Source organism: Passer domesticus, chromosome 10 (genome assembly GCF_036417665.1).
Source record: "Passer domesticus isolate bPasDom1 chromosome 10, bPasDom1.hap1, whole genome shotgun sequence".
Classification (NCBI taxonomy): domain Eukaryota; kingdom Metazoa; phylum Chordata; class Aves; order Passeriformes; family Passeridae; genus Passer; species Passer domesticus.
Window position 1 is genome coordinate 10,641,822 of NC_087483.1, and position 25,832 is coordinate 10,667,653.

Consider the following 25,832-nt stretch of genomic DNA (forward strand, 5'->3'; position numbering starts at 1 on the left):
AACCCTCCACCACACACACACAGCTTCCTTGGATGCAGGATGCCCTCAAAGATGGGGTGATGCTCCTGGTAAGTAGTGTAGCTCACAACTCACCCTCAGGAGAGGTTCCAGAAGTCACTCCACACTGTCCCACCACTGCCTCTGCAGTTGCATCCCAGTGAAGCACCGGCAAAAGCCTGGCCAGTGCAAGTTCTCCTCCTGCTCTGTGTGCATTCCTTGGAGACTGCAGGATTGCTCTACAATTTCCAGAGGAGCCTGGCTGAATAACACCACGCTGCCACCTCAACACCTCAGGCTCAGCCAGGCTGACTCCCTGACGGTCTCCGGGCTGGGAGTTAAACTTTAATGTGGCTCGGGGGAGAAGAACCAGGCATGACTCAGCCACCCACATTCCTGCCCTTTTCCTCTCCACTGGCAAGGGCAGAGAAGCAGAGGGATCAGAGACAGAGCAGGGATCTGAGACCCAGGGGCTGACCCAGCATGGAGCCCTGCGACCCGCGAGGGAAAAGAGTTGCTATTGTCGGTGGTGGTCTGGTAGGAAATGCCATTTAGCTGCTGCTTGATTGTTTGCTGGGGAGCTGGGGCTGTAAAAACACTGCTTGAATGTGGGGGTGAATGTTTTTGCTAAAGTCATCCCTCTGTCAGGTGACGGGGTGCTGCGAAGGGGGTGATTGAGCTCCTGCTGTGGGAGGCTCCTGCTCTTTTCTTGGGTGAAGGGGTTTGGGGGTGGGTGAGCAGTGGTGCCCAGGCACACTAAACACCAGTCCTTGTTTGGGCTGCCAGGTTCCCCTGTCTCTTGGCTGATTTTGGCTGTAAGCAAAGCTCTAATGTGAAATGCTTTGCAAGAACTGTAACCAGTAAATGCCAGGCTGAGAGGAAATGCCTTCCTCTGCCCGCTTTTGTTTGGGGATGGCTTTCATCCACTGCTACTTGCAGGGAGATGTGACACTAAAGGCCAGGCAGGATGGGGCTCTGAGTAACCTGGTCTAGTGGAAGGTGTCCCTGCCCATGGCAGGGGTTTGTAACAAGATGGTCTTTAGCATTCTTTCCAACCCAAACCCTTCCATGAGTCTCTGATTCACCTACATCTCTCTCTTGACTTTTTGGACATTATCTCCTTGGAAAAGAGTGATGACAGAAGAGTCTGTAGTTCTGACAACAATCTATAATGGAAATTAAATTTTTAAAAAATTATTTAAATTACAAACATGACACATTTGTAGTGTTCTCCCTCACTATGTTCCCAAGGGAATGCTGCTATGCCCTGAATACTAGTGAGGAAGGTAAACACAGTCCAGAGCAGAGCTGGAGCTTGCCTACACCAGCTCCTGCTGTCTCTGGCTGAAGAGATGAGCTCTGCTGCATTCAGTTGCTGTGTGTAAACAAGCCTGAGCTTGGTAGGACTTCATAAAAAGAGTTTTGATTGGTGGCTTTTGTCTTGGAGACTCTGCAAACACACAGGACTGCTCTTCAGTAAAAAATCTTCTGAGGTTCTTGGTCAAAGCACCTCCCTGTTTATGCTGAGCTGCATCCCCTGATCACTTCTTTCCTTTGATGCATCTCAGCAGTGACCTCTGAGATGCTTCATCCACCCTTCCTGATCTTTGTCTTGCAGGTGGGTGCATTAAATGCCTGTTTCTTTGCTAGACGAGGTTTCCATGTTGACGTTTACGAAGCCAGAGAAGGTAAGGGCAGCCTGATCATTACTGTGTGAGCTCACTGAAACTGTAAGAAAATAATGAGAGCTGAGGGTGGCAGTTTGGGGATATTCTTTTCTCTCTCCCCTTTAGCTCCTGTGGTGGGAAGGAGCATTTATTTGCAGTTCATCTCGTGTGGAGGGAGCCCACTCTTTAGCTGCTAAAATGATGCCCTTTTTATATTCTTGGCTTAAATACTGGTTCAAATCCCCACCTCTGAAGCCTGGTCTCTGCAGAAATCATTACAGTACAGTGCTGGGTCAGAAGAAGAGATGGAGCTTCCAGGTCCACAAGGCGCCAACAAAAGAGAAATTAAGATTTAGAGCCAAGCCACTAGCTCAAAGGCAGATAAATTGTTCATCTTCAGTATCTGTCAGCTGGCAGACAAAAAAGACCTGGGCAGAGGTGGCAAGCCCTGTGGCAGGTGGGAATGGTACCATGGAAAGGGCTCAAGTGTGCAGTGAAGGGAGGGAGGAGCCACACCTGGCACTCTGTGGTGACAATTCCTGCCCTGACAGACATCAGAACAGGCAGTTCTGCTGCACAGCTCAACACTGCCACAAGTTCCACAGCTTCAAAAAGCCTCTGATTGCTCTTACCTGCCTTCTGAGTTGGATGGATCCTGCTGGTTTTGGCCCATTGCCTACAGTGGTGCACGTGTTGGGATGAGGAGGCTCTGCCCCATGCACTGGCCAGACAGCCCAGGGAGTTTAAATGAGGCAGCTTGGAGCAGGAACAGGCCAGTGCCCAGACATTTCCATCTGATCAGCCATGAAGGAGGTGACCTGCCAATGTCCCAAAAAGCATCACTCTGTGGGCCTCAGCAGAGCCTGGCAGGCATTCACTGCTCATTCCCATTTAGAGGGGAAATGGCTCCTCCTGTTAATGCACCCTCTGGCACGTGGGGTGCTGTCAGAATCCAGCACTCCCTTTCCTGGCTTGGCTGCAGCTGCTTCTCCCAGGCTAGAGGTGGCACGGAGGGTCCAGGCTGTTCTGCAGGGGGCTGGGAGGTGTTCCCCTCACCAGGCTGAGCTGTGATTGCCTCCATGGCCCGCTGCTCTCCCATGCAGATATCCGAGTGGCCAGCTTTGCCCGTGGCAGGAGCATCAACCTGGCCCTGTCTCACCGGGGACGCCAAGCCCTGCGAGCTGTGGGCATGGAGGAGCAGGTACCCTGGCACACCTCCGTGCCCTTTCTTGTCCCAGCCAGACCTCTTCCACTGCTTGCCTGCAGTCTGGCTGTCCCCTGCTTCACTGCACTCTGCCAGGCAGCTGGGCTCTGCTCCTTCCCTGGGACACCAAGCACCTTCCAGTGTTTACCTCCCCTGCCTCCTGGAGCAGAGGGCAAGCAGGGCAGGAGTAGCTGGACTCCCAAAAGAGCTGATGCAATGCAGCAGGATGCAATAAAGGCAGCTGTTTTCCCCACTGACATGTCCGGGTTTGTATTTTCCCAGAAAACCTTGATCTTTGGGCTGACCCCTGAAATCCATCCACACTGCTGTCTGCCCAGCACGCCTGGCTGGGAGCCCAGCATTCTTCTGCAGGGCACTGGCTACCATTTAACATCCAGCTGCTGGCAGTGGTGGGATCTCCTGCTCCCTGGATCCCTGCAGAGGAGCCCAGCTTTGACAACACACATCCCAGTCCCAGGGTGTAATTTGGCTTTCATCCCCTGCCCTGTCCAGCACTCTGGGATTTTTCACGTCCCTTCTATCCAAAAACAATTTCCCTCTGATTTCTATGAGCATGAGCTTGTAAGTAATCTCACTAAACTGTATTAAATTGACATGACAGCCCTGTGCAAGTTCTCCCTGGAGATTTGGAAATGTGTGAGGAAAGAGCCCCCCCATTCTCCCTTGAGTGCAGTGCTTGGGGGAGGGGATGATGCTTGGTAACTCGTACTAAAAACCCACAGTTTTGGCCAGAAGTGTGGGTTGTGTTCCCTTCTCTTTCAGATTGTGGCCAAGGGCATTCCCATGTGGGCAAGGAGGATACACACACCTTCAGGGAAAAAATACTCCATCCCTTATGGGAAGAAGGACCAGGTACTGGAGGTGCTTTGCAGAGCACAAGGGGCCTTTGTCAGCATTTGTGTCTCTGTGTCCTGGACAGTGTGGGGCTCATGGATGTGGGAGAATGAGGGAAGGGGGGTGTTTCCTGTCTGTGTGTCCTTCAGCAAAGCTTTCTGTTTGTTTGCCTTGCAGTACATTCTCTCTGTGGACAGAGCAAACTTAAACAAAGAGCTGCTGACAGGTAGGTTGTCACTTCTGTTTGCAAATTCTTCCAACACACTTTTAGCTGGGGATTTAGGGTTTGCCCTGTGACTAGAAGACTTTGAGCCCCGAGCTCCCTTACCCAGATCTCACAAAGTGCAAACCTGGAAGAGCAGAGGAAAACCTCCTAAGCAGGAGACACCTGCTCAGCCTTGTCATGGTTTGTGGCATTTTCCATAACCCCTGACTGTACAGAGACAAATAGAAATCGGAGCTCTATGGCCAATCAGACCAAATTAATGCAAATTCCCTGCTGACTGCAGCCACCTCATCCCATCCTGAACTTCAGTGGAGTGATGGTGGAAAGCAGCCAATGACTCATGTCACTGTGGGGAATAAAAAAAATCCCTGCAGGATTCCTTGCATTTTTCAACTAGTTTATACCATAGCTGACCAGTCCCAGTGTGCCCTGCCTGCTGGCCCTCATGCAACACAGCAAATTATTTGCTGTAATGGCAAAAATCCCTATAATTTAGGGATCTCTTGGAAATATTTTTTGCAGTCACAGTAGACCCCTCTACATTTAGTTGTCTTTTTTTTTTCACAGCTGCTGAGAAGTACTCCAACACTAAGCTGTTCTTTGGACACAAGCTCCTCGGGTGCAATGCAGAGCTGGGGACATTATCCATAAAAAGGTAATCCCTGGACAAGCATGAGATTAAGCACTGTGGTCAGTTAGTTTCTGCTTAATCATTCATAAAACCTCAAACAATTGAGCAATCTCAGTTTTGAAACTACTGTGCAGGCAAAACCTTGTTCCAGCTTTGGAAAGGAGAGGCATCAAGGCAGCACTCATGGGGAGACTGAGAAAGGTTTAAGCAACTCCCTAAGCCCCCAGGCTGGCAGCAGGCACACACTTCCTGACCTGTGCAGGGGATAAACTACCAGTATCCATGGCACTGGGTTCAGGGACAGATTGCTCACCAGGGAGGGTGGATAACTGCTGATGCCCCATCCCTGGGAGTGTGCCAGGCCAGGCTGGATGAAGCTCTGAGCACCCTGGTGTTGTCTTTGCCCATGCAGGGGGTGGAATGGGCTGAGCTTTAGAGTCACTTCAAACCCAAACCATTCTGAGGTTCCATGACCTTGTTTCACAGTCTTTCACACAAGCTCTGGTCCTGCCCCCCATCCTCCTGGTGGGTGCTGCAGGCTCTGCAAAACAGCAGTGTTATCCCAAAAGTGCCTGCTGCATTGCTGAGTAGACCTGGCAGAGTTGTGCTTTTGATAAACTACGGGATAATTATTCATCCTAATGCTGTGCTTCCCAGGTAGTGAGCTGATCTTCCCCCACCCTAGAAGATTATTATTATCACATTTTGCAAAAGGCAGATCCTCTGGGCACAGTGGTGCTGAGCTGGCCTGGATTTACAGGAGGATTAACCACGGAATCATGGAATGGTTAGGGTGGGAAGGGGCCTTAGAGAGCAGATTGATCCAAGGTACTGTCCTGCTTTCAGATCTGACCAGCAGACCTTGGAAGTGACCTACGATCTCATCGTGGGGTGTGACGGAGCCTTCTCAACAGTCAGGAAGCAGTTCATGAGGCAAACACGCTTCAACTACAGCCACGAGTACATTCCTCATGGCTACATGGAGCTGACCATCCCTCCCAAGGATGGAGATGTGAGTGTGCCTGTCCCAAGGGCTGCTACAACCTTCACAGGCTGGATATCCCACCCCTTCTCACTGTGGCTCTGCTGCAACAGCTTTGGAGAATTGATTTCTCACCTGGGGTTCAGGCAGGGGATTAAACCTTTCCTAAGATAAGGCATGGATCTCTTCCTCTTCCAAACGTGGGGCCAATGTTGGTACCTGCATGCAAAAATCCTAGAGAGCCTGTCTTGGAGTGGTGGGATTAACTCTGGCTCTGAGAGGTCCTGGAGGTATGGGAGCATGTCTGTGAGGACACCAGCAATTGCAAAGCATCAGATTTTTGCCCTATTTCTCACCCTTTCCTCTTTCCCTTGCTCCGTGTCTCCCTGAAGCATCAGGGACCAGAAAGGGGCCCTGTAGTTTTTGTGTCTTCCCATGGGAACTGTTGTGCTGGTGTATAGGGGAGCCAGAGCCTGGGCTGGGGAAGCTGAGCAGGGCAGGTCAAGGATACAAGGCAATTTTCTTTCTCTTTCAGTTTGCCATGGAACCAAACTACCTCCACATCTGGCCGAGGAACACCTTCATGATGATTGCACTGCCCAACATGGTGACAACCCAGTGCCATGTTCTCCTGGGGCACAGGATGGGGCTGGTGGGGATGAACGGCTGTGGTGGCAGGGACTGGGAGGGTCAGGAGCCACTGGATAACCAAAATACAGGATCAATTAGATTGGAAAAGACCTCTGAGGTCATAGAGTCCAACCATGACACAATACCATGTCGTCAGCCAGACCATGGCACTGAGTGCCACATCCAGTCTTTCCTTAAAAACCTGCAGGGATGGTGACTCCACCAGCTCCCTGGGTAGCCCATTCCAATGTCTGATCACCCTTTCTGTGAAGAAATTCTTCCTAATGCCCAGTCTAAACATCCCCTTGTGCAGTTTAACACTGTGTCCTCTCATCTTGTCCCTTGTTACCTGGGAGCAGAGCCTGAGACCTGCCTGGCTACATCCCCCTGTCTGGGTGTTGTAGAGAGTGATGAGGTCTCCACTGAGCCTCCTTTTCTCCAGGCTAAGTACCCCCAGCTCCCTCAGCTGCTCCTCATAGGATTTGTGCTCCAGATCCTTCACCAGCTCTGTTGTCCTTCTCTGGACATGCTAAAGCACCTCAATGTCCTTCCTAAACTGAGGGGCCCAGAACTGGACACAGCACTCGAGGTGTGGCCTCCCCAGTGCTGAGTACAGGGCAAGAATCACTTCCCTGCTCCTGCTGGCCACAGTTTTCCATACAAGCCAGGTGCCATTGGCCTTCTTGGTCACCCTGGCACATGTCCAGAGAAGAGCCAGGAGGGACACCCAGCCTGTGCCAGGCTGACCACAGCCTAAGGGCGTGCAGGACAGGGTGCTCAGAGCCAGCCCTACCTCGCAGTGCTGAGCAGGTACCGGTGGCACCTCTCTCTGCCCACACACCTGAGCCCAAGCAGAGCCCACAAACCAGCACTCTGCAGCTGGATGCTGTAAACTCCATACCAGGAGCACCAGGACACTGTGCCAGGCCCAGTCACACACTGCTTCTGCCTCCCCTGTGCCTGCTCACCGTCAGACAGGGGATGGCTAGACATCTGTCCCTTGCTGTGCCAGTGGGTCACTGTGATTGCCAGGTGGCAGGCAGGGCACTGAGCTGCTGTTTCAGGTGCTACGTGTTCTCTCCACTCTCTGGGTTTCTTACTGACCCTCCTTCCTGGCTGGCAGGACAAGTCCTTCACCTGCACGCTCTTCATGCCCTTTGAGGAGTTTGAGAAGCTCACAACAGGCGAGCAAGTGCTGGGGTTTTTCCAGACCTACTTCCCAGATGCCATTCCCCTCATCGGAGAGTAAGTGTTCCCATCTCCCCTTTTCACTCATCAGCACAGGTGTCTGTTATGGGATGGGCTTTTTCTTGGACCATATCAACAGTCTCAGCTGTGTTAGGCAGTTTGCTTTCCTCTTAAAATGAATTATCCCAGGACTTCATATTAACTGAGAAGCTCAGATATTCTCTGGTATGTTCTTCCTACATTGACCAATATCTATCACTGCTCACAGTAAGAGCACCAAGATGTCAATAATCAAGTTATTGATTTAATATTAATTAAGTTGTGTGCAGAACTTAAAACCTGCAGGCAAAACGTCTAGTCCACAGGGGGGAAGTTGACTTCCACATTTTCCCAGCACAAACAGCCTAGTGCACAGGTTGGGGGATTGCATACCAGAGCTGACAATGTCTGTGGCCTGGCTTCCTCAGCTTGGCTGTGGCTTGAGCTCTTCTCTCTTGTGGTCCCACCCAACAAAATCTGTTGTTTCACCTGAAGGCAAGAGCTGAAGCACGATTACTTTTTGCTGCCAGCCCAGGCCATGATCTCTGTGAAGTGCTCTTCCTACAACCTCTCCTCGCGGTGCGTGCTGATGGGAGATGCTGCTCATGCTGTTGTGCCCTTCTACGGACAGGGCATGAATGCAGTAAGTTCATAGCTGTCCCTCTTGGTGGGACTCCTTTCACCCACAAATGCCTGGTTTTAGTGTTTAACTCTGCCGGGCTCATGGGCTGGCCTGTCCCACAGCCTCATGTCCTCTGCATTGGCACGGGTTGAGCTCCCGTCAGGATGTCCTCATGGGAAGGACAGGGGACAGGGTGGTGATGCCACCTTCCCATGGAGCAGAGGACTATATGGGAAGGGGGTCCAGGCAGCTGGGAAAGGCAATCCCCTTGATTTCTCTCAAGACCCCTGTCAGAGGGGCCTGGAGTAAGACTCCTGCTCTGAAGCTGTGGTCAGTGGGACCAAAGAGCTACACCAGCCAAGCATCCATGAGAGCACTTCTCCTGAATGTGTGGGTCCCTTATGCCTATTAACCCCCTAATATTCCTCCCAGGGCTTTGAAGATTGTCTGGTCTTTGACGAATTAATGGACCAGTTCCACAATGACCTTGGTAAGTGAGGTGGCTGGGGATGTGAAGGAGCAGAGGAACATCCCTCTTCACCTGAGAGCAGCTGGATATCCTGCTGCCTGTGAATGTTTCTTTCCTCTCCCAGCTGCCTGCCTCCCTGAGTTCTCCAGGCTGAGGGTGCCAGATGACCACGCCATCTCGGATTTAGCCATGTACAATTATGTAGAGGTGGGTGAGCCCCACACAGACCTGTGGTCCCAGGGGCCATGCACACAGCAGAGCTCCCAGGATGCGTGCAGCAGGCAGGGCCTCTGGCTGGGCTCTCACCCTGGCAGGTTTAGCCTCAGAGCTCCTTGGGAATGTCACTGGGGCTGAGGAGGCACTGATCCCTGCATCACCTCCAGGACAGTGGGGGAGCTGGCAAAGCACAGGGGAGCTCTGACAGAACCCAGAGCACAGGGGTGAGCGTTGCTCTGTTGCAGATGCGTGAGCACGTCAATTCAACGTGGTTCATCTTCCGCAAGCGCGTAGACAACTTCCTCCACGCCCTCATGCCTTCCACCATTGTCCCACTGTACACCATGGTAAGTCAGCGTGTCACTCCCCACTTCTGTGAGCTCCTCCTGCCTGCCTTTGGGGTGGTGACACTCTCCTGCAACCCCCTCCCAGGTGACCTTCACCAGAATTCGCTACCATGAGGCCCTTCAACGCTGGAAATGGCAGACAAAGGTTGGTCAGGGGTGGTGCCCATCCTCCCCATGCCATGAGCCTTGGGAGCGTCCTGCACACCAGCACTGCTCAGCTTTGGTGGTGGGATGTTGCCAGGTGTGATGACTTTGCTTGGTGCTGCAGGGTAGCCTCTGACCATGTTGGGGTTTCTCTTTGCACTTGCAGGTAATTAATCGAGGGCTCTTCGTAGTGGGGGCAGCAGGACTGGGGGGCACCTACCTGCTGATAAAGCGCCTGGCACGGAACCTGAACTTCTGCTTGGAAGACCTGTGGGGCTGGCCCCATTATCTGAAGAATATTGGAACTCTTCCCCTTGGCACACGAGTGGATTAAATGTATGGGGAGCTCGTTGCTGTAATAAAAACGAAGGCACGGACTGTTGGCTCAGCTGGGTGATTTTGTTTCTCTTGGGATGTGGTTTGGCAGCTCCTGCAGCCCCTTGGAAGCAGTTTGGCCTTTCTCCCTTTCCCAGCTGAGAGGAGCCCATCAGGCACAGTGCCCAGAAAGCGCCTCCAGGGACTCAGGTGTGTAACCTTAGCAGCCTGGCCTTAAGGGATGTGGTGAGTAGATGTGGCACTTAGAGACTATGGTGTAGTGTTGGACCTGGCAGTGCTAGGTTAGTGATTAGATGGTCAATCATAGAGTTTTTTCCCAGCCTTAATGATCTCGTGATCCTGTGACCTGACCAATGTGTCCCAGCCTGCAAACTGATGCTCTTAGCAAAAACAAGAGAGCATTTTGAGGGTCCTGAAGCCAAAAATAGCTGCAGCCTGGGCTAGTACTAGGAGGATTATCAGACACACTTTCAGTCTTCTTGCCTTGCCCTAGACCCTCACAGTCACTGCTTAAGAACAATAAAATGGCCCAAACTGACCCCTGATCTGATGTGGCACTGCCAGTCTCATTTGAGGTGGTTTATGTACAGCTGCCAGCACACGGGCAGGGACTGCTCTGCACTATTCAGTGAGTCAGTTTTGGCTTGCAAGGGAGCATCATTCAGGGCATAGATGGCAAATAGTGTAGAAAACAGTTTGCTTCTCTAGCTGGGGTCTTTCCCAGGCACTGTACCTGTGGAAAACACAGCGATTGTAGTTGCTCCAATGAATGCTTCAGCTGCTGCCCTTGCACCTAATTCTTAGCAGGACAGATGTATTTACCTTATATATTAATCTTTATTCACACTGAACTTTTTCAGAGAGCAAATAAAGACACAATACAACACTATGCAAATCAGTCCCAAACTTAAAACAAATAAGGAATTGTACCACCATTTCACAGGAATCATCCACAATGTAAGAGCAACTGGCTGCTATGTGTGGTTGGGATAAGCACTGAGCTGGAGATGCTCTGGGTACTGCCAGGTGTTTTGCAGAGCTGGCTCCTGGTATGTCTGACATGCTCACAAAACAGGGAGTAGATCATGCCCCAGGGGGTGGAAGAAGTATGGCTGACCTCCTACCTTCATTTTCCAGGTGCTCATAGATCAGAGATGAAGTTTCATAGATCAAACAGTGGCTCCTTACTGTGCAGAGGACTTCAAGGCTGAAGAAGGTAGGCCAAGCACGCAGAAGCCCAGGCAGAACCTTGCCTGAGGTAGATCTGAGTGATGTCAGGGAGCAGTTAGTGATTTGGGAAAACGATGCAGTGCATTTTCTCTAGCTGCTCTTCATCACAAAGTACAGATGCCCACTAGTCCTTAGGGCCAATCATATCATTGCAGCCTCTAGAACAGCTGCTTGCACCCTTTATGTCCTACTCAGCAGTGAGTTCTCTGGAAAACATTACACAGTGGTGGGGACCAATGCATCAGGGGAAAGCATGGAGTAGCCTAAAGGCAGATCCTGCTGCAGCAGAAGAGAGATGGCAGCTTTGAAATTCCAGTTCTAAACCGAAGCTGGAAGCGCTCTGCGCTCTCAGCTGGCTTTGGGGCTCAGTGTCCAAGAGTGCTGCCAGAAAGCAAGGTTAGCATCAGGAGATGGGACAGGAGCCACTGCTGTTCCATGGTGTTCCCCTCTACCAGCTCCACTAACAGTCATCAAGTAGTAGGCCAGGAGACTGGCATGGGTGCAGTCCCTCAGCCAGCACCTGACATGATGGGGGCCTCTTGGAAGAAGGGATGAAACCATGAGGATAAAGAAGAAGGGGTGGGAGCCTTAGTTTAAGATTTCCTTAGTTTGACCTTTCCTTAGCTTGGCATTTCCTTATTTAACGGTGTATCCCAGTGCTGCCAGGTACTGCCTCATTCATTAAACCTGGGGTTGACGACAGTGGTGGTGGCACTCTTGAAGAGGGGATTATCAGCCTGGAGGGAGAGAAGAGAGAGGCTTGTGTTGGGCTTTCCAGCAGAGCATTACCCATCCCAATGCCAACAGCGCAGAGAGCACTGGAAGAAGGATATTTAGGCTGTAGGATATTTATCCATAGGATATTTAGGCCCCTAAATGGCAAAATCCAGGTGGGCTGAAAAATGAGCAGTGGGGAGGGCTCAGGTCTACATGGCTGCCTCTGGAAAGGATGTCTCCCTCCCCAGTGGATCTGAGCACCCCAGAACGCCCGACTGGCATGGATGGACTCCCTTACATCATTCCACTTGGCTTTGGTCTTCTCCTTCTCAAAGCGGCGGTATTCCCGACGGTCAATCAGCTCCATCAAGAGCCGCCAGACGACCAGGACCAGAACGCCAATGAGGAACACGCCAGCGATGGTGCCGCCCACGATCAGTGGCACGTTGGGAGGCTGTGGGCACTCTGTGGGACAGACAGACAGATGGTGTTGGGGTGCAGCCCCTGGTGAAGTAGTGAGGCTGCTGTGGCAAGGCTGGCAGCCTGCCTGTGGAGGGGCAGGAGGAGCGGGGATGGGATACCTCTATCAGGCTCAACGATGATAGTATATATCTCCTCGCCATCCTCCTGGACCATACGGAAGGACATCCAGCAGTTCTGGGAATCCTTTTCCCTGCATTTCCTATCATTTGTGCTCAACTCTGTTGAGTTTGTGGCCAGGTGGATGTTGGCGCAGGCCTGGGAGCAGTTCTTCTCGAAGGGGCCGCTGCTGAAGAACTTGCACTCCACACAGGAGCTGCAAAACAAGCAGCCACAGTGCACATCTGCAGGGGCAGAAACCCTCCCACCTGGATTTGGGCATTTTGGGCTCTGCCCAAGAACAGGCAAGGCCATCCTGTGCCTCCCTGGGATAGTGGGGGTCCCCGCTGCCCTCTCTGTGCCCATCACTCACATGTATCTGCCACAGGGAGAAGGGCAGCCTGGGCATTCCTGGCAGAAGGGGGGCTGGTACCCTCCTGTGCACTGGCAGCGGTTGCAGTGGCAGGTCCCACGGAGGCTGCACACGTGCCTGCGGGCGTTGAGGCAGCTCTCTGTGGATTGCTGGCACTGGCAGGCGCTGCCCTCATATCCAGGCTGGCACTTGCACGCCCCGCAGTCGCACTGCCCGCGTGCTGCAGAGGAAGATCCTTCAGGTCCTGCAGACAGCCAGGCCACCCTCCCTCTGCCCATGCTTGGGGAGCATCACCCACACTGCCCTCAAGGAGGTCCTACAGGCCGGTGTGGTGGGACCCAGAAACCCCAAACTCCCCATAAAACCCTCCTACTGCGGTTATGGCACAAAAAAATCCACATCTCCCAGGGCATTTAATTCTTCTAAGCAGTGGAGAAGCTGTCCCGGGTGCATCACCTGGGCCGCCGCAGAGGGAGCCGTTGAAGAACTCGCAGTTCATGTTGTCACACTGGCAGTAGGTGCCGTAGATGTACTTGCCAGGCACGTCACTGGTGTGGCACACGCACTGCCCGCACACGCAGTCCCCCTGCCCCGAGCAGAGCACCGAGCTGTTGTCCCGCCGGCAGCTGCGCTCCAGCTCCTTGCTGCTCTTTCCTTTGGTGTCGCACTCGCAGTTCTTCCCTGTGTACCTTGAATTGCAGCTGCAGCCAGGGGAGAGGAGCAAGCCTGGGTCAGCGGTCATGCGGCGTGCATAGGGCCCAGACCTCTGCAAAAGTGGAGCAAATCTGGGACAGCCTCACCAAAAAACAGGGACAGCATGTTGGTGCGAACTCTTTGCTGGAGCAGGGAGCAAACCTCAGAAATGCTGCTTTTCCAGCAGTCATATTCACACCATCAGTTAAATGCCCAGAAATTGTTATATTTATAATTTCCCAGCCCTTGCCAAAAAGATGTGAGTATTTCCTGAGGAACCCAGTCTTTTCCTCTCCTTGTCACTGAGAGGTCATGAAGCAATAATTAAACTTAAAGACCTGTGTGAGCTGCAACCAAGAAATGGGATTTTGAGAGATTTCTACAGAAATCTGTGTCTGCTCAGTGGGTAGATTGGTGGATGATTTGATACTGGGATGGATGGATGGATGGATGGGAGGGATTGAGGCCCTTAGGAAAACAGCATAACCTCCACCAACAGAAGAGCAAGCTCATTGTATCCTCTGCCTCCATATACACAGGGGACAGTTCCAAGGGGAATGCACAAATCCACCTCTCTGAGCAAAAAAATGTGCACAAAGCTACACAGCCCAGCCCCGGCTTGGCCCAACACCCCTCTCCCAACAATTCCCCAGCTCTGGCAGCATTTGAAATCGTGTTTTGGGTGGACAGCACCTACCTGCAGGTCCCACATTCGATGGTGCCGTGCCCATTGCAAGCAGCTGGGTCAGGCTTGTCGTTGCAGTGGCAGTCGCAGTTGCTGGCCACACGGACAGTGAGGGTGTCTGTGAAGCCTAGCGGCCGGATGGTGAAGGAATAGTTTGGAATGCACACCTTGGCTGTGACCTTCACTTTGAAGATGACCTAGAAAGTGCAGAGTAGGACAGGGGAGGGCCAGATGTCCAGCTGTCAGAGTGTGGTATTGACCCTAGGCTGAGGACATGCACATCCAGAACAATGGAGGATGTTCCGCATCCCATAGCATTTTGGACACTCTTGGTACTAAATTAATATAAACAGAAAGCCTGGAAGAGCAACCAGGGTTCCTGCCATTAAACAGGATGGGCAACAGAAGCTGTGCAAGCTGTGGGGTGCTCCTGGTACAGGAGAGCATACCTCTTCATTGATCTTGACATTGTCACACTGGCCTCTGGCTTCATTCACGGAGTCCTTGTCATTTTTGCATTTGGAGTCGTATTTGACATCCAGAGTGTCCAGCAAGGTGGAATGGTCCAGGATGATCCGCGAGGAGAGGTTCTTTGGAAAAATGGTGGAGAAAGTGCCATCAGTCCAAGAGTAGACTGAACCAAGAGGGTATGGGGTTGCAGGTCAGGAAGAAGAGCCAGAGAGCACCACAGGTCAGGATCTCAGCTGCCTGGGGTGGTTCTGGAAATGTGGTGATGTCACTGGAGAGGTGAGAACTCCAGCACTTACATTGTAGGCCACTTGGATGAGTTCAATGATGTTGCTGGAGTCCTCGTTCAGCTCCCCCACCGCCGACTTTGGGATCATCTCACTGAGTTTCTGCCAGTGGAGAGCAAAGAGGTGAGCACTTCCTACCACGTGACAGCAGAGCAGGAGACAGCACCAGGAGACACACAAAGCTGTGTCTGTCCTCCTGGGAAGGAGATGGAGGCACCTGGATCATCTGACATATTCTCACCTTGTAAACATCCACCACCCTACTGGTGACAGCAAAAATGGGCTGAATGTTGTTTTCGGCAAGTTTCTGGACCAACTGACCAACAGAAGGGTAGTCCTGGATGGGGGAGAGGGATATCACACTCAACACAACCTCCCCCACCAGCAGAAGAGAAGACACTTCTGCTGTGGCAGCACAACTTATGGTGACTGAGGTGATGTTTTGGTCTCTGCAACAGGCTGTTTTACATGACATTATCTTTTCTGCCCGGGGGAGGGAAGTGGGGGGTGCTGGAGATGCTGAACAGCCCCCATGTACTTACAAACTCATTGCTCCTTTTGTACATGTTGTCCTCCAGGTGGCACTGGCCATCGTTGGGGGTGAGGATGCCCGCAAGCTTGCCATCCCCGGCAAAGTGGAAGCCGTCATCGGTAGCAAACACCAGCAAGCGGGTCACGTTGCGCCAGCCAATCAGGTCCTGCAAGCGGCACAGAGAGTGGCCCCTGTCCCTGAGCAAGGCTGGCAAGACAGTGCCAGTGGTGTGGCCCTTTCCAAAGTCTTGTGCCAGCCACAGCATGGGGCAGGGGGCACGAGGAAGGTGGGTAAAGGGAGATCAGGGTTAGGCGGCTCTGGGGTAAGATGCTCTCTTGTACTCTCCAGAGTGACCTGCCCTGCTGCCAGATCAGAACTTAGGATGGGCTTCCAGAGCCCAGCTGGAGAGGGGGAATAGCAGCCCTCTCCAGGGTGTGTGTGGGCAGCAGCCCTCCTGCCTGAGCACAGTTGCTGGCAGCAGGGCAGGTGCAGGACTCACCCCGCACACTGCTGCCTGCATCATGGCATCCAGCCCTCCCTCTGGGGCATCCAGGTTCCCTGAGATGAACTGCTTCCCCACTTCACTCTCAAACTGCTGGGCGTTGTCCGTCAGTGACAGGATGTGCTTGAAGGCGAAGGGAGGCTGGCACTTCGTGTCCTTATTGGGGCAGGGGTTCTGCAGCTTCTCGGGGTGCGTGTTCACGAATGGCAGCACTGTCTTGTCCACGAAGGAGCCAAACCCTAGGGCAGCCAGACTACAGTTTTAGGGACAGGGCACAGGACATGGACAATCTGCTGTCCCCAGCGTACATGCCCATGTCCCTTGCCCTGCCACACTCTTCAGCCTGGCAGAGGACACCTCCTGTCCACTTCCTGCATCCCCTTCCAGCCCTGCAGCTCTTCCCAGCAGCAAACAGATGTGCCAGGCGGAAAACAGGCTCACCAATGCGCCGAGAAGGGGTGGTGCTCTCCAGCGCCCTGAGCAGCTCCCCTCCCAGCTTCTTCACATTCTCCAGGTCATCCAGCATGGAGTAGGAGAGGTCCATGAGGTAGTAGAGATCAATGGGATACCCCATGGCACGGCGAAACTTCACCTCAAACTCAGCAGGCTGGCCTGAGGGACAGGGATGGCAGGATCAGCTGCCATGTTGTGCCACCTTGTGCCATCACCCACCCCTCCTCTCTCTTGGAAGAAAAGGGGTGGAAATGCAGGCTGCAATGTGTTGCTGTGCCTCAGGTGAGTCTGGGGATGAGTGGAAGGGCAGGCCACAAGAAGAAGGGAGTTGGGAACACCAGGGAGAGCATACCTATCCTCAGCTTCAGTTGCACCTCCTGTGGAGTCAGCTGTGTTTCACTGCTTAAGGGCTTGTTCTGTGTTCTCTTGATCTCATTGCCTGGAAACTCAATCTCACTGTCTGGGCACCCCCTCTGCTTCAGCTGCTCAATGGTGTCACAGCGGATGGAGTCAGGCTCGCCCTCTTTGGTGAAATTCTGTGTGTGACAATACCAGCAGGAAAACAAAATTCAGAGGAGCAGGGGGTGAACAGACACCTTACAAGATTACCTGGCCCCCAAACCACATCTCCAGGACATTGATGGAGAAAAGAAAACTTTTGATGGGTATTGATGGAGAAAGGTCATGGCTGTTGGATCCCTCCTGGCCCCATCCTCCACGCAGGACATGAAACCCTCCCACACTGAAGTGAGGCAGAGCCAGGCAGGGAGAGTGACTATCCTGATGCCTGTTAGCTGACTGCTGGGGGTGACAGCTAGACAGGCTACATGGACCTACCAGCTTCTTGCACCAGGCACAGCCAGGACCAGACTGAATGCAGTCCTTGCACGTCCCCACCTTGATCTTGGGGCACTCCATGGCAAAGGCTGGAAAGGCAAGAAGACAGAGTTGGTGTGGGGGACAGCTGGGCGTGCACCAACACCAGGCACCCATGCTGGCCTGAGCCCGCCCTGCCTCTCAAACCAATGCTGGGGGCTCTGGAAGGGCCCTCAGCTGCTTTGCTGTCCTTCAGGCTCACGTTAACTCCAGATCCCAGGAAGTGGAAGGACGTGGCCTTTGCACACCTCTGAATGCTGTGTTCCTGCTGCTGTTGGGCAGCATTTTGGATCCCCCCACTCTTTCACTGCCCATGAAAGGTGCTGGGAGGAAGGCAGGTTGGGCTCACCTGTTGTCACCAGCAGCAGCACCCAGGTCACTGCTGGCAGCTGGAGGCAGCAGTCACGAGGCATTTTCTGCAGAACAAAAAGTATTCTTGTGACCACCTGGGACATGCCCCAGAGATGGGGCAGCCACAGTTTCTCTGAGCAACCTGTGCTGAGATCACATTCATTAACACTGTCATGTGTCACACCTTTCCCCAGCAAAGCAAACCCTGACCGTATAATGGCCTTGCAACATGGAACATGGGGAAGTTGAAAAGAGGAATTTGTTAGAAGAAGAAAAAGGAATAAGAAAATAAAAGGAACAACAGGCATTTCCCATTATAGCAACATTAGACACAGTGTCTGAAAACCAGGTCATCAGTTTCAAAATAGCTCTGATAGTTGCCCTGAGTAAGAAAAGAACCACTCCTTGGCTCCTGCCATCACCCCTTCCTGTGAACTCACCACATAAACAGCTCAGAATGATTGGAAATGAGAAAACAAGAGAAACTGTCAAAAGACACTGAGGCAGGTTATACATTAGGGCTGCTCAGATCCCCTTCTGAGGCATCAGGGTGTGCTGTCTTAGCTCATCAGGCTCTGTAGGACACCACCCCAGCTGAGGATGACACTGGTCAGCCTTGAAAGATGTCTGGTCCCCTCCCAAGGGCAGAGAGAGGGTCTAGGTAGGTCAGAGGGTAATGTTGGCACAGTGAGGTTTGGTGCCCAGCTGTGCTATAGATTTTGAGGTGTGGCAGGACTCTAAGGGTGGTGGCCATCACTGATTACGGCTGGGGCCATCTGGAAGCCCACCCTGCCCTGGATCCAGTCCCCCTGGCAGAGCTCCAAATCCAGCACCACACTGCTGCACAGCCAACAAGAGGCACTGCTGAGATCACCCAGCCAAACCCTCGGGGTGATGTGGCCTGGGAGCTCACCCTGCCACATCTGCACAAGACCATCCTATGAGGGGTGGCCAGAGCCCTTCTGGACAAAGAGCTCTGCAAGCTCCTCTCCACCACCACAGTCCTCCATGGTAAGATTTTAAGGGCATAATTTATTGTCACAACTGCAATGTCCCTGTCTGTGTGTCATGCATGCCCTGTGCTTAGCTGGCCAAACACATTCCTGTCACCTACAGATTCTGCCAGTAGACTTTGAGCTTGCAGGAAAGAAAAGGGGGTCCTGCCTTTGTTTCCTGTAGAACAGAGTGACTGACATCCCAAACGTGCTTAATTAAGCTCCAGTTCTGCTACAAACCAGAAGCTCCCTCACTGTGAAGGGAGGATGAAACCCATGGTCAATGAGTTCCTGCTTTTCCACTTGCCCAGTGTTTCCAAGCACTTAATTCCTGCTGCCATGCCAAAATGTGTAGTGGTGATGGGATAGAGCTCTGCGAGCTCCTCGCTCTTGCTGGAGGTTGGAGTTTCCTGCTTACAGGCTCATCTTGTAAAATAGAGCAACCCTAAAACTGGGTTAAAAAAAGCTCCCAAACTCCAGAAATAGTCTCAACACACCCCCAGTGCTAGCTGCTATCAAGTATTGTAAAGTAAGGTTCATGTTGTGAGCTGCATTTTGATGCCTTTTTCACCCCCACGGTGGCTTCTTGCTCTTGTCACAAGAGTGTGAAGCAGATCCTTATAATGGGAGAGAACAACAACAGGAAGTTCAATAGTTCTTCTCTTCGGCCATGGAGGGAAATTACGCTGTGCTGTGCGGGCGGGTGAGCGCAGGGCTTTCAAACAGAACGAATGGGGCTTCAGCCTTTGTCTGCCTCCTTACAGCCTTCAGAGGAGGGCAAAAGCAGGTTTTAAGCCTGACTCTGCATGAGCAGGGTGCTGACATGGGCCTCAGCAGCATTTCCTCCAACTCCTTTGATGATCCCTTCAGCTCATCCCAGACTTGCAGTCACTACCAACCCCAGGTCTTGTCTCCTGCACGTGCTCTACCTGTGAAGTGGCTTTTTTCTCCTTCTTTCCCATAAATTCAGGCAAGCAGAGGGGTGCACATAGCCCATCCTCCTGCCCTGGTGTGAAGGAGCAGAACTGCAGAACTTCACAACCACCTTCATCCTGTGTGGGGAGTAGGGTGCCAAGATGGAGTGATACAGCTAAGGGCAGGACACCATTGCCACCAGGCTCTGCTTCCTGGCCAGGGCTGCATGGTGGCATCAGGGGGAGAAAGCTGCACCTCAGGACCAGGGTCCTGCTTGGCCCTGTGCTCTGATCTTCTCACCACATGCCTTGGGTGGCTCGGGATCAAGCCTTTTCTTCAGCAAGAGCCTTTTGCAGAAGCCACCAGGCTATTCCACCAGTGGAGCATTTGCCTTGGGGCAAGATGACCCCAGGGGTCTGCGTGGCAGAAGATGTGAAGGTGGCCTCAGGGAAGGTGCATAAGTTAAATGCTGGGTGCTGTCCTTGCAGTTCTGCCTGTGGGCAGGGTGCAGAGCTGGGGCACTCTGGCACTCAGGATGTGCTGGGGGCTGCTGTGTTGGGATGGAGCTGGCTGCTGTGCTGCATGGAGGAACAAGCTGGGAGTTATAAATAAGGCTGAAGGGGAAGTGTTGATGCCAGCAGTGATCTTGTTGCCATAAATAAAACAAGTGTTCAGCAGCAGAGACGAGTCTTGATGTCTGTTAGCCACAAGTTCCCATCAGGGCTTGGCTAAGCATCTGTTTTCCCACGAAAAGGGAGGATATGCACTTATGCCCAGTGTTCTGTGGGGATTCCTGTGGTGTTTGCACCATCCACCTGCAATAGGGAAGTTCCACTAGTGCCAGACCCCATGGGTGCTTCCTGCACTCTACCAAGCACCCCTGGTGCCGGGTCACCATCGTGCTGTGACAGAAATGCCAAGCATTGCACCCAGCAGAGCTGCTCCTTCCCACCCCTGCAATCTGGGCAGCTCCACACCCCAAGCACAGAAGGGAAATGAGCAGAGTGGGGTATGGTGAGGATGGGAGAGCAGATGTCACTTGACTTGGGGCTGATTTTTCTGACACTCAGTTGTGTGATGCACATAGATCCCACTCATGTGGTCACAGACAGGTCTTTCCCAGTCCATGCAGAATGTCACACTCAGTGTGTGTGTGTATATGTCCTTTTATATATATTTTGTATAGGTAAGTCACAGGGAAAATATAAAAATAATAATATATAAACTTATTTTTAATAGATAAAGAATAAATATAATTAAATAAAAAGTATATATATACATACATATATCGATATCTATATCTATATCTATTTCCCTATCCTGTTATAGGAAATACAAATATATTTTATATACATTTCCATCCAGCAGCCTCCAGTGCCTGCAGAGGACAGATCTGTGGGGTGAGCTCTCTCCCAAGTGCACCAAATCCCTGCCTAGTCTGTGGCATCTCCTGGCTCTGAGCACCAAGGTCCCTGGGAGGAAGGGAAGGAGGGGATTTGTGCTGCTGGGTCTGCCAGGGCCAGAGTCCTGCTTGGGTGGGAAGGGGGTGCCCTCTGGCTGCCCTGCCCTGGGGACACCACACCCTCCAACCTGCTGAGATCACTCAGAACAGCACCAAAAAAGCGCAAAACCACTGTGAAGCAGGATGTAGCAGCTGCGACAGCTAGGATAGCAAAATGAACCATTTAGAGATTTCCCACAACTTTGCAGCCGCCCCGTTGCAGCGCCCGTGCTGGCCACAGGACATGATGTCACCTCGTGTGTTCACCTCTTTGCTTCTCACCTGCCAGGAGGCTGGGAATTGTAGCTGTGACATTGGCAAAAGCATCACAAACAGGGACCAGGCTGCTTTCCCTGACACCTGGCGTGTGCCCCGCATTCCATCTGCATCCAGGAGCCACGGAGGTGTGGGAAGGACCTGCTCACATGCCTGCAGAGTATTTGATGTGTGCAGCACACAGAGAGATGGAGGAGAAGAGCCAGGGTCTCACTCCCTGTCCCAGCTATAGCCCAGGTTCACAGGGGTGCAGGGACAGCCGGGAAGGTCTGTGCACAGGCACTCCAGGCGGTGACACTGTGCTGAGCCCTCCAGGCAGCCATCGCTGCCATCCTCATGCCATGCTCCATGCCACTCGCCTCTTTCCCACTGCAACCAGCAGCTGGCTGTGGTGGAGATCCCCTTAGGAAGAGGGAGGGTGACGGGAAGGTGACAGACCCCAGCCCTGGTGCTGCAGGTGAGCACCTAGCCTGTGCCATCCTGCCCAGTGCCTTGTGTCAGGCCGTGGGGAGAGCACACTGCACCCTCTCTGCTCTGCTTTCCGAGCCCACGGGCTGCTGAGGAAAGGGAGTTTTGGAGGTCTGGCATCCTCCCCACCATAACCACCTGCATTTCCAGGCTCAGTGCTACCTCCAAAGGCAAAACTGTTACAGACCAGGCGAGCTGCCTTTGCAAAGGCTGCACAGACTGGCCTGCCTGAGGTGGGGATGCCATGCCAAGCTCTCTGAACTCGACTGGCCAAAGGTTAGATCAGGAATAATAAAACTATGCCATTGAAACACCAGAACTACAAAACCCCTTTGTTGCCTGCCCGCGTCCCCCTAAGAAAGGAGGAACGGAAGCATAAAAATTGAGATGTTGTACTCGCCTGGCCTCCAGCCCTCGTCTCTGTTCCGTACTTGGGCTGGGATGAGGATGGTCTCAGCTTCTCAGGTTTGGCTGGGAAGAGCAGCTGGGCATCAGGAGCTCTGTGACGTACACCAATCTTTCCTTCCTATTTCTGTCTTGCAGTTGCAGGGGAAGAGGAAGTCAAGAGTGGTGCCTGTGAGAGGGTGTTTCCCAAAAACCGCAGCCAGCCCCACTCAACCTGGCCAAACCCACAGCATCCAGCCCTGTGAGACTGGAACTGGTCTCCCTGGGATACCCAGGGCCTTGCAGCCCTCTCACTGCACGTAGAAAGGGACCCACCCAAAACCCCACGCTTTATGAGAACTTTTCACCTTTCACAGCCCTGCTGGGGACCAGCGCTGACCTCAGCGGGCAAACAAAGGTGGGAGTGGGGGCAGCGAGTTCATGTGGGAGCTTTTGGCAGGGTGTGGAGAAGATGGGGAGCTCCTCTGAGACTGTGGGATGGGCTCTGAAATGTTTGTGTAGCCAGGCCTCCGTACATGACAAGAGGATGCAGGCACCGTCCTCTGGCAAGGCTCAGGGCTGTGTGGTGGATTTTTTTTAAGCAGACTTTCAGAGTTTTTGTGCTGGCTTCAATAACTCCTCCCAGCAGCAGCATTTCCCTGAGCAGAGGAACCAGCTCCTGGTAATTTTCTTTTAACCTCTACAGGGCAATGCAGGAAAAAAAGAAAAAGATTGTAGGGTTTTAAAAAACTAATTAATGTAAATCTTTATTAATTGCTTTGTAGGTTCTCCTTCCAAGCAAGCTGATGTTGAGTCACTGTTTTGCATCATCGTGGGATCCCAGAAGAGTTTGTGTTGGAAAGGACATTACAGACCATGTTGTTCCAGTTCTCTGCCATGGTCAGGGCAGCCTGAGGCATTATAAGACCCTGATGCTGTTCGCCTGCTGCTGTGTTGCAGTTATGGGTTTATTTTTGCAGCAAGAAGAGAGATTGCAGTGCCAGCAGAAAATTTCCAAGCCCGGATGGATGCTCTGTGGATTGGTGCTTTTATTAAAGAAGCCATCATGGTCCTGGCTTGGTTTCATCACAGCCAGGTGCAGCAGGAAAGCATCACAGCAGTCCTGGCAGTGGGACAGAAGCACGGGAGCATCTGACGCAGGATATGGTGGGGATGGACCCTGAGAGTGAGCCAGCTGGAGCTGGGATGTCACCCAGCCTGGATGGCCAAAGCTGGATGCTGCAGAGCACTCCCCAGGCCTGGAGTGGGTGAGCTGTGCTAGATGAAGCTGGGAAAGTTGGTGGAGCTTCCTGCCAGCGATGGAGGTTGCAGATCTGGGGGAAGGAAGTGTGGTTGCATGAGATGAGCTGCCGTAATTTTCCTTTTGTGTTGCATGAGGCCCTTAATGTGCGAGTCTTTTCTCCTCAGTTGTTTCATGGGGTTTGTCCAACCACTTCAACTCACTCAAGGTGGCAGGAAGGGGGTGGGAGAGCTGTGAGCCCTCGAGATGGAACAGTGGGAGCTCAGAAGGTGTACCACGGATCCTTGCAGCCAATGCTGAAGCTCGCTGGCATATCCCAGTCCCTTCCAGCTGCTCCTCAGGCTCTGCTGCAGCTTTGGCCTTCAGTGCTGCAAGTAAAGGGCGTGGGCAACCTTTGGGGATATGCTTGGTCACAGCATATATGCTCCCCAACCTGTTTTGTAAGCATTTTAAGCAGCTAAACATTCCCTTTCCTATTTTAACTGCCTTTATTTTTATTGGTTCATCTTTTTATTTTTACTAGCATGGATTGTTTTCCCCCACCACTAACTGCAGGACTGCCGTGGTTTATGCAGGATGCACTTGAGCAGCTGGGGTGGGGAGCTGGGCATCCACCTGGGCACTGCCAGAGTGCTTTTTACCCAAAGTTATGGATTTTGAAGATCAGAGTTGCCATTTTGGGCCTTTGCTCCTAAATGACGCTCACCCACCCTACAGCAGGGTAAGGGAAGTTTTCCTGTTGTTATTTTCTATTCCCCATGGACATTAAATGTTTCTATCCCTGATGAACAGTAAATCTTGTGGATGCGCCATCTCTGGAACTGTTCCATGTCAGGAACTACTACTGGACTAGACTTGGAACAGCCTGATCTGGTGGCAGGGGAGCGAGACAAGGCAATCTTTAAGGTTCCTTTCAACCCAAAACCATTATGTGATTCCATGTCTTCATCATCCTCTCAAGGGGAAGCAGAGGGCCAGATACTGAGCTCTTCACTCTCGTGACCAGTGACAGGACTTGAGGAAAGGACAGGGACCTGTGTCAGGGGAGATTTAGCTTGGATCTCCCAAGGTTCTTCTCCCAGAGGGTGGTTGGGCACTGGACAGGCTCCCCAGGGAATGGTCACAGCCCCCAGGCTGCCAGAGCTCCAGGAGTGTTTGAACACTGCTCTGGGTCACAGGGTGAGGTTGGTGGGGTGTCTGTGCAGGGCCAGGAGTTGGACTCAATGATGCTGATGTGTTCCTTCCAGCTCAGCATACTCCATGGTTCTATGATCTCTCCAAGTACCTTCCTAGGAACCTCTCCCTGCATTTCCCTGATCCCTACAAGGAGTGCACTTAGAGCTGTGCCCTTCTGTGGCCCAACAGCAGGCCCTGGGATACACAGCCTGGGGGGAAATGGGGAGGGCAGAGGATGTGGAAAACGAAAATGCATTAACCAGGGAGCACTTGTCAGGGCTTGTTAAGATCAAACACACTGAGGCTCCAGGCTTGGAGCTTTTTATTCATCTTGGAGCAGGAAGAAGCAGCTTTGCATGTCACCCCCTCCTGTGTGTGGAAACATGCAGCTGAGGCTTGGGTTGCTTTGTTGTGGTGCTCACCTGGGCCCGTGACTGCAGTCTGGCAGGTGCTGGCCCTCCCTAGGGGCTTGCTGGGTATTTTCTTCTGTTTTAACTGTGTAAGTATTTTGTGGCAGGAAGTTTGAGAGTCATTTTTGTCCTACTGTGGGAGCCTGGTCGCTGGCTGGTGCTACTGTTACCAAGAAACCTCCAAAATCGTTGAGCTAAATAAGATAAATAAGACTCGCTCTAAAACTGTTGTTTCAGTGTTGGTGAGTAAGGTTTATTCCTCACCAGGAGGAGGTGTGTGTGTGGCTAAAAATGTTTCACACTGACCCCTGTACAAAACTTTTTTCACTTATTTATACATTACATACATATACAGATATATATATAAAAAAAAGGTATAGATAAAATAATATATTATAGAAATTAATGTAAATTACATAATTATCTTCATTAATTAATATTCTATCTTATATTGCTTAGTGGTTTCTTGCCCTTCATGCTAATTTGGTCCACATCTTTTAGTCCTCTTTATCATCTGTTTCTTGCACAGGGAGTCTTCAACTTTCCAGGTTTCTATCTCCTCTGCTGTCTTCTGGTTACTAATGCCCTTGAATGGCCATAAATTTAAGATCCCAGATGTCCAATCTTGAACTCACTTTGGCTCCGCTTATTGACGCTTGTCAGGGTTAACTAACTAAAGTTTTCAATGCTTTAATGATCGAAGTAACATTAAGAACATGAAGAAACTTAAAAAGTGGGCGCTGCTTACAAGCAACTGACCAACTAAATAAAATTCGTTTAGTTGCATCATTTCCAACACTACCAAGAGCTCTCAGCTCTTTACAGAGGGGTACAAAGCCTCGTTGCAGAGCGTCTGGGTTTAACCCGGGCACGCTGAACACCCTCAGGCTGCTCACGGGAACCACCGCGGGCAGGCTGCAATTGACCAGAGGAAAAGTGACGAGAGGAAAAGTGACGAGAGGAAAATTGACAAGAGGGCGATTGACCAGAGGGCGATTATCCGCAGGCCGCCCTCACAGAGGCGGCCCTCACAGAGGCCGCCACAGGACCCGCCACCATTCCGCCCCGGAGCGCACAGCGCGGCGGGCCGGCCCGAGCCGCCGCAGAGGCGGTTCCGCAGCTCCGCCCGTGCAGGGGAGGAAGGCGA

General features: G+C 52.2%; 2 protein-coding genes across 3 annotated transcripts; one reads left to right on the forward strand and one right to left on the reverse strand.

Annotated features, from left to right (window-relative positions):
* The first annotated feature begins 87 nt into the window (after positions 1–87).
* KMO (kynurenine 3-monooxygenase) lies at positions 88–9,587 on the forward strand. Of its 2 annotated transcripts, XM_064433760.1 has the most exons (15): positions 88–534; positions 1,616–1,685; positions 2,768–2,865; positions 3,652–3,741; positions 3,901–3,949; positions 4,517–4,604; positions 5,427–5,592; positions 6,098–6,169; positions 7,316–7,437; positions 7,915–8,062; positions 8,474–8,531; positions 8,635–8,717; positions 8,972–9,073; positions 9,159–9,218; positions 9,384–9,587. In XM_064433760.1, exons 1-15 carry the CDS (start codon positions 481–483, stop codon positions 9,549–9,551), a joined length of 1,428 nt encoding a protein of 475 aa, XP_064289830.1. In that variant the 5' UTR covers positions 88–480; the 3' UTR covers positions 9,552–9,587. The 2 variants fall into 2 exon arrangements, with proteins under 2 accessions (XP_064289830.1, XP_064289831.1); XM_064433761.1 differs by lacking the exon at positions 2,768–2,865 and having other exon boundaries at positions 466–534.
* Positions 9,588–10,381: 794 nt separating this feature from the next.
* ITGB2 (integrin subunit beta 2) lies at positions 10,382–25,654 on the reverse strand. Its single transcript, XM_064433762.1, has 16 exons — positions 21,855–25,654; positions 17,298–17,364; positions 16,910–16,998; positions 16,425–16,608; positions 16,061–16,231; positions 15,617–15,858; positions 15,128–15,283; positions 14,827–14,922; positions 14,598–14,687; positions 14,280–14,420; positions 13,843–14,027; positions 12,909–13,153; positions 12,453–12,672; positions 12,082–12,296; positions 11,799–11,965; positions 10,382–11,520 (listed from the first exon to the last, which is right to left on the reverse strand). Exons 2-16 carry the CDS (start codon positions 17,359–17,361, stop codon positions 11,458–11,460), a joined length of 2,328 nt encoding a protein of 775 aa, XP_064289832.1. The 5' UTR covers positions 17,362–17,364; positions 21,855–25,654; the 3' UTR covers positions 10,382–11,457.
* Positions 25,655–25,832: the final 178 nt, after the last annotated feature.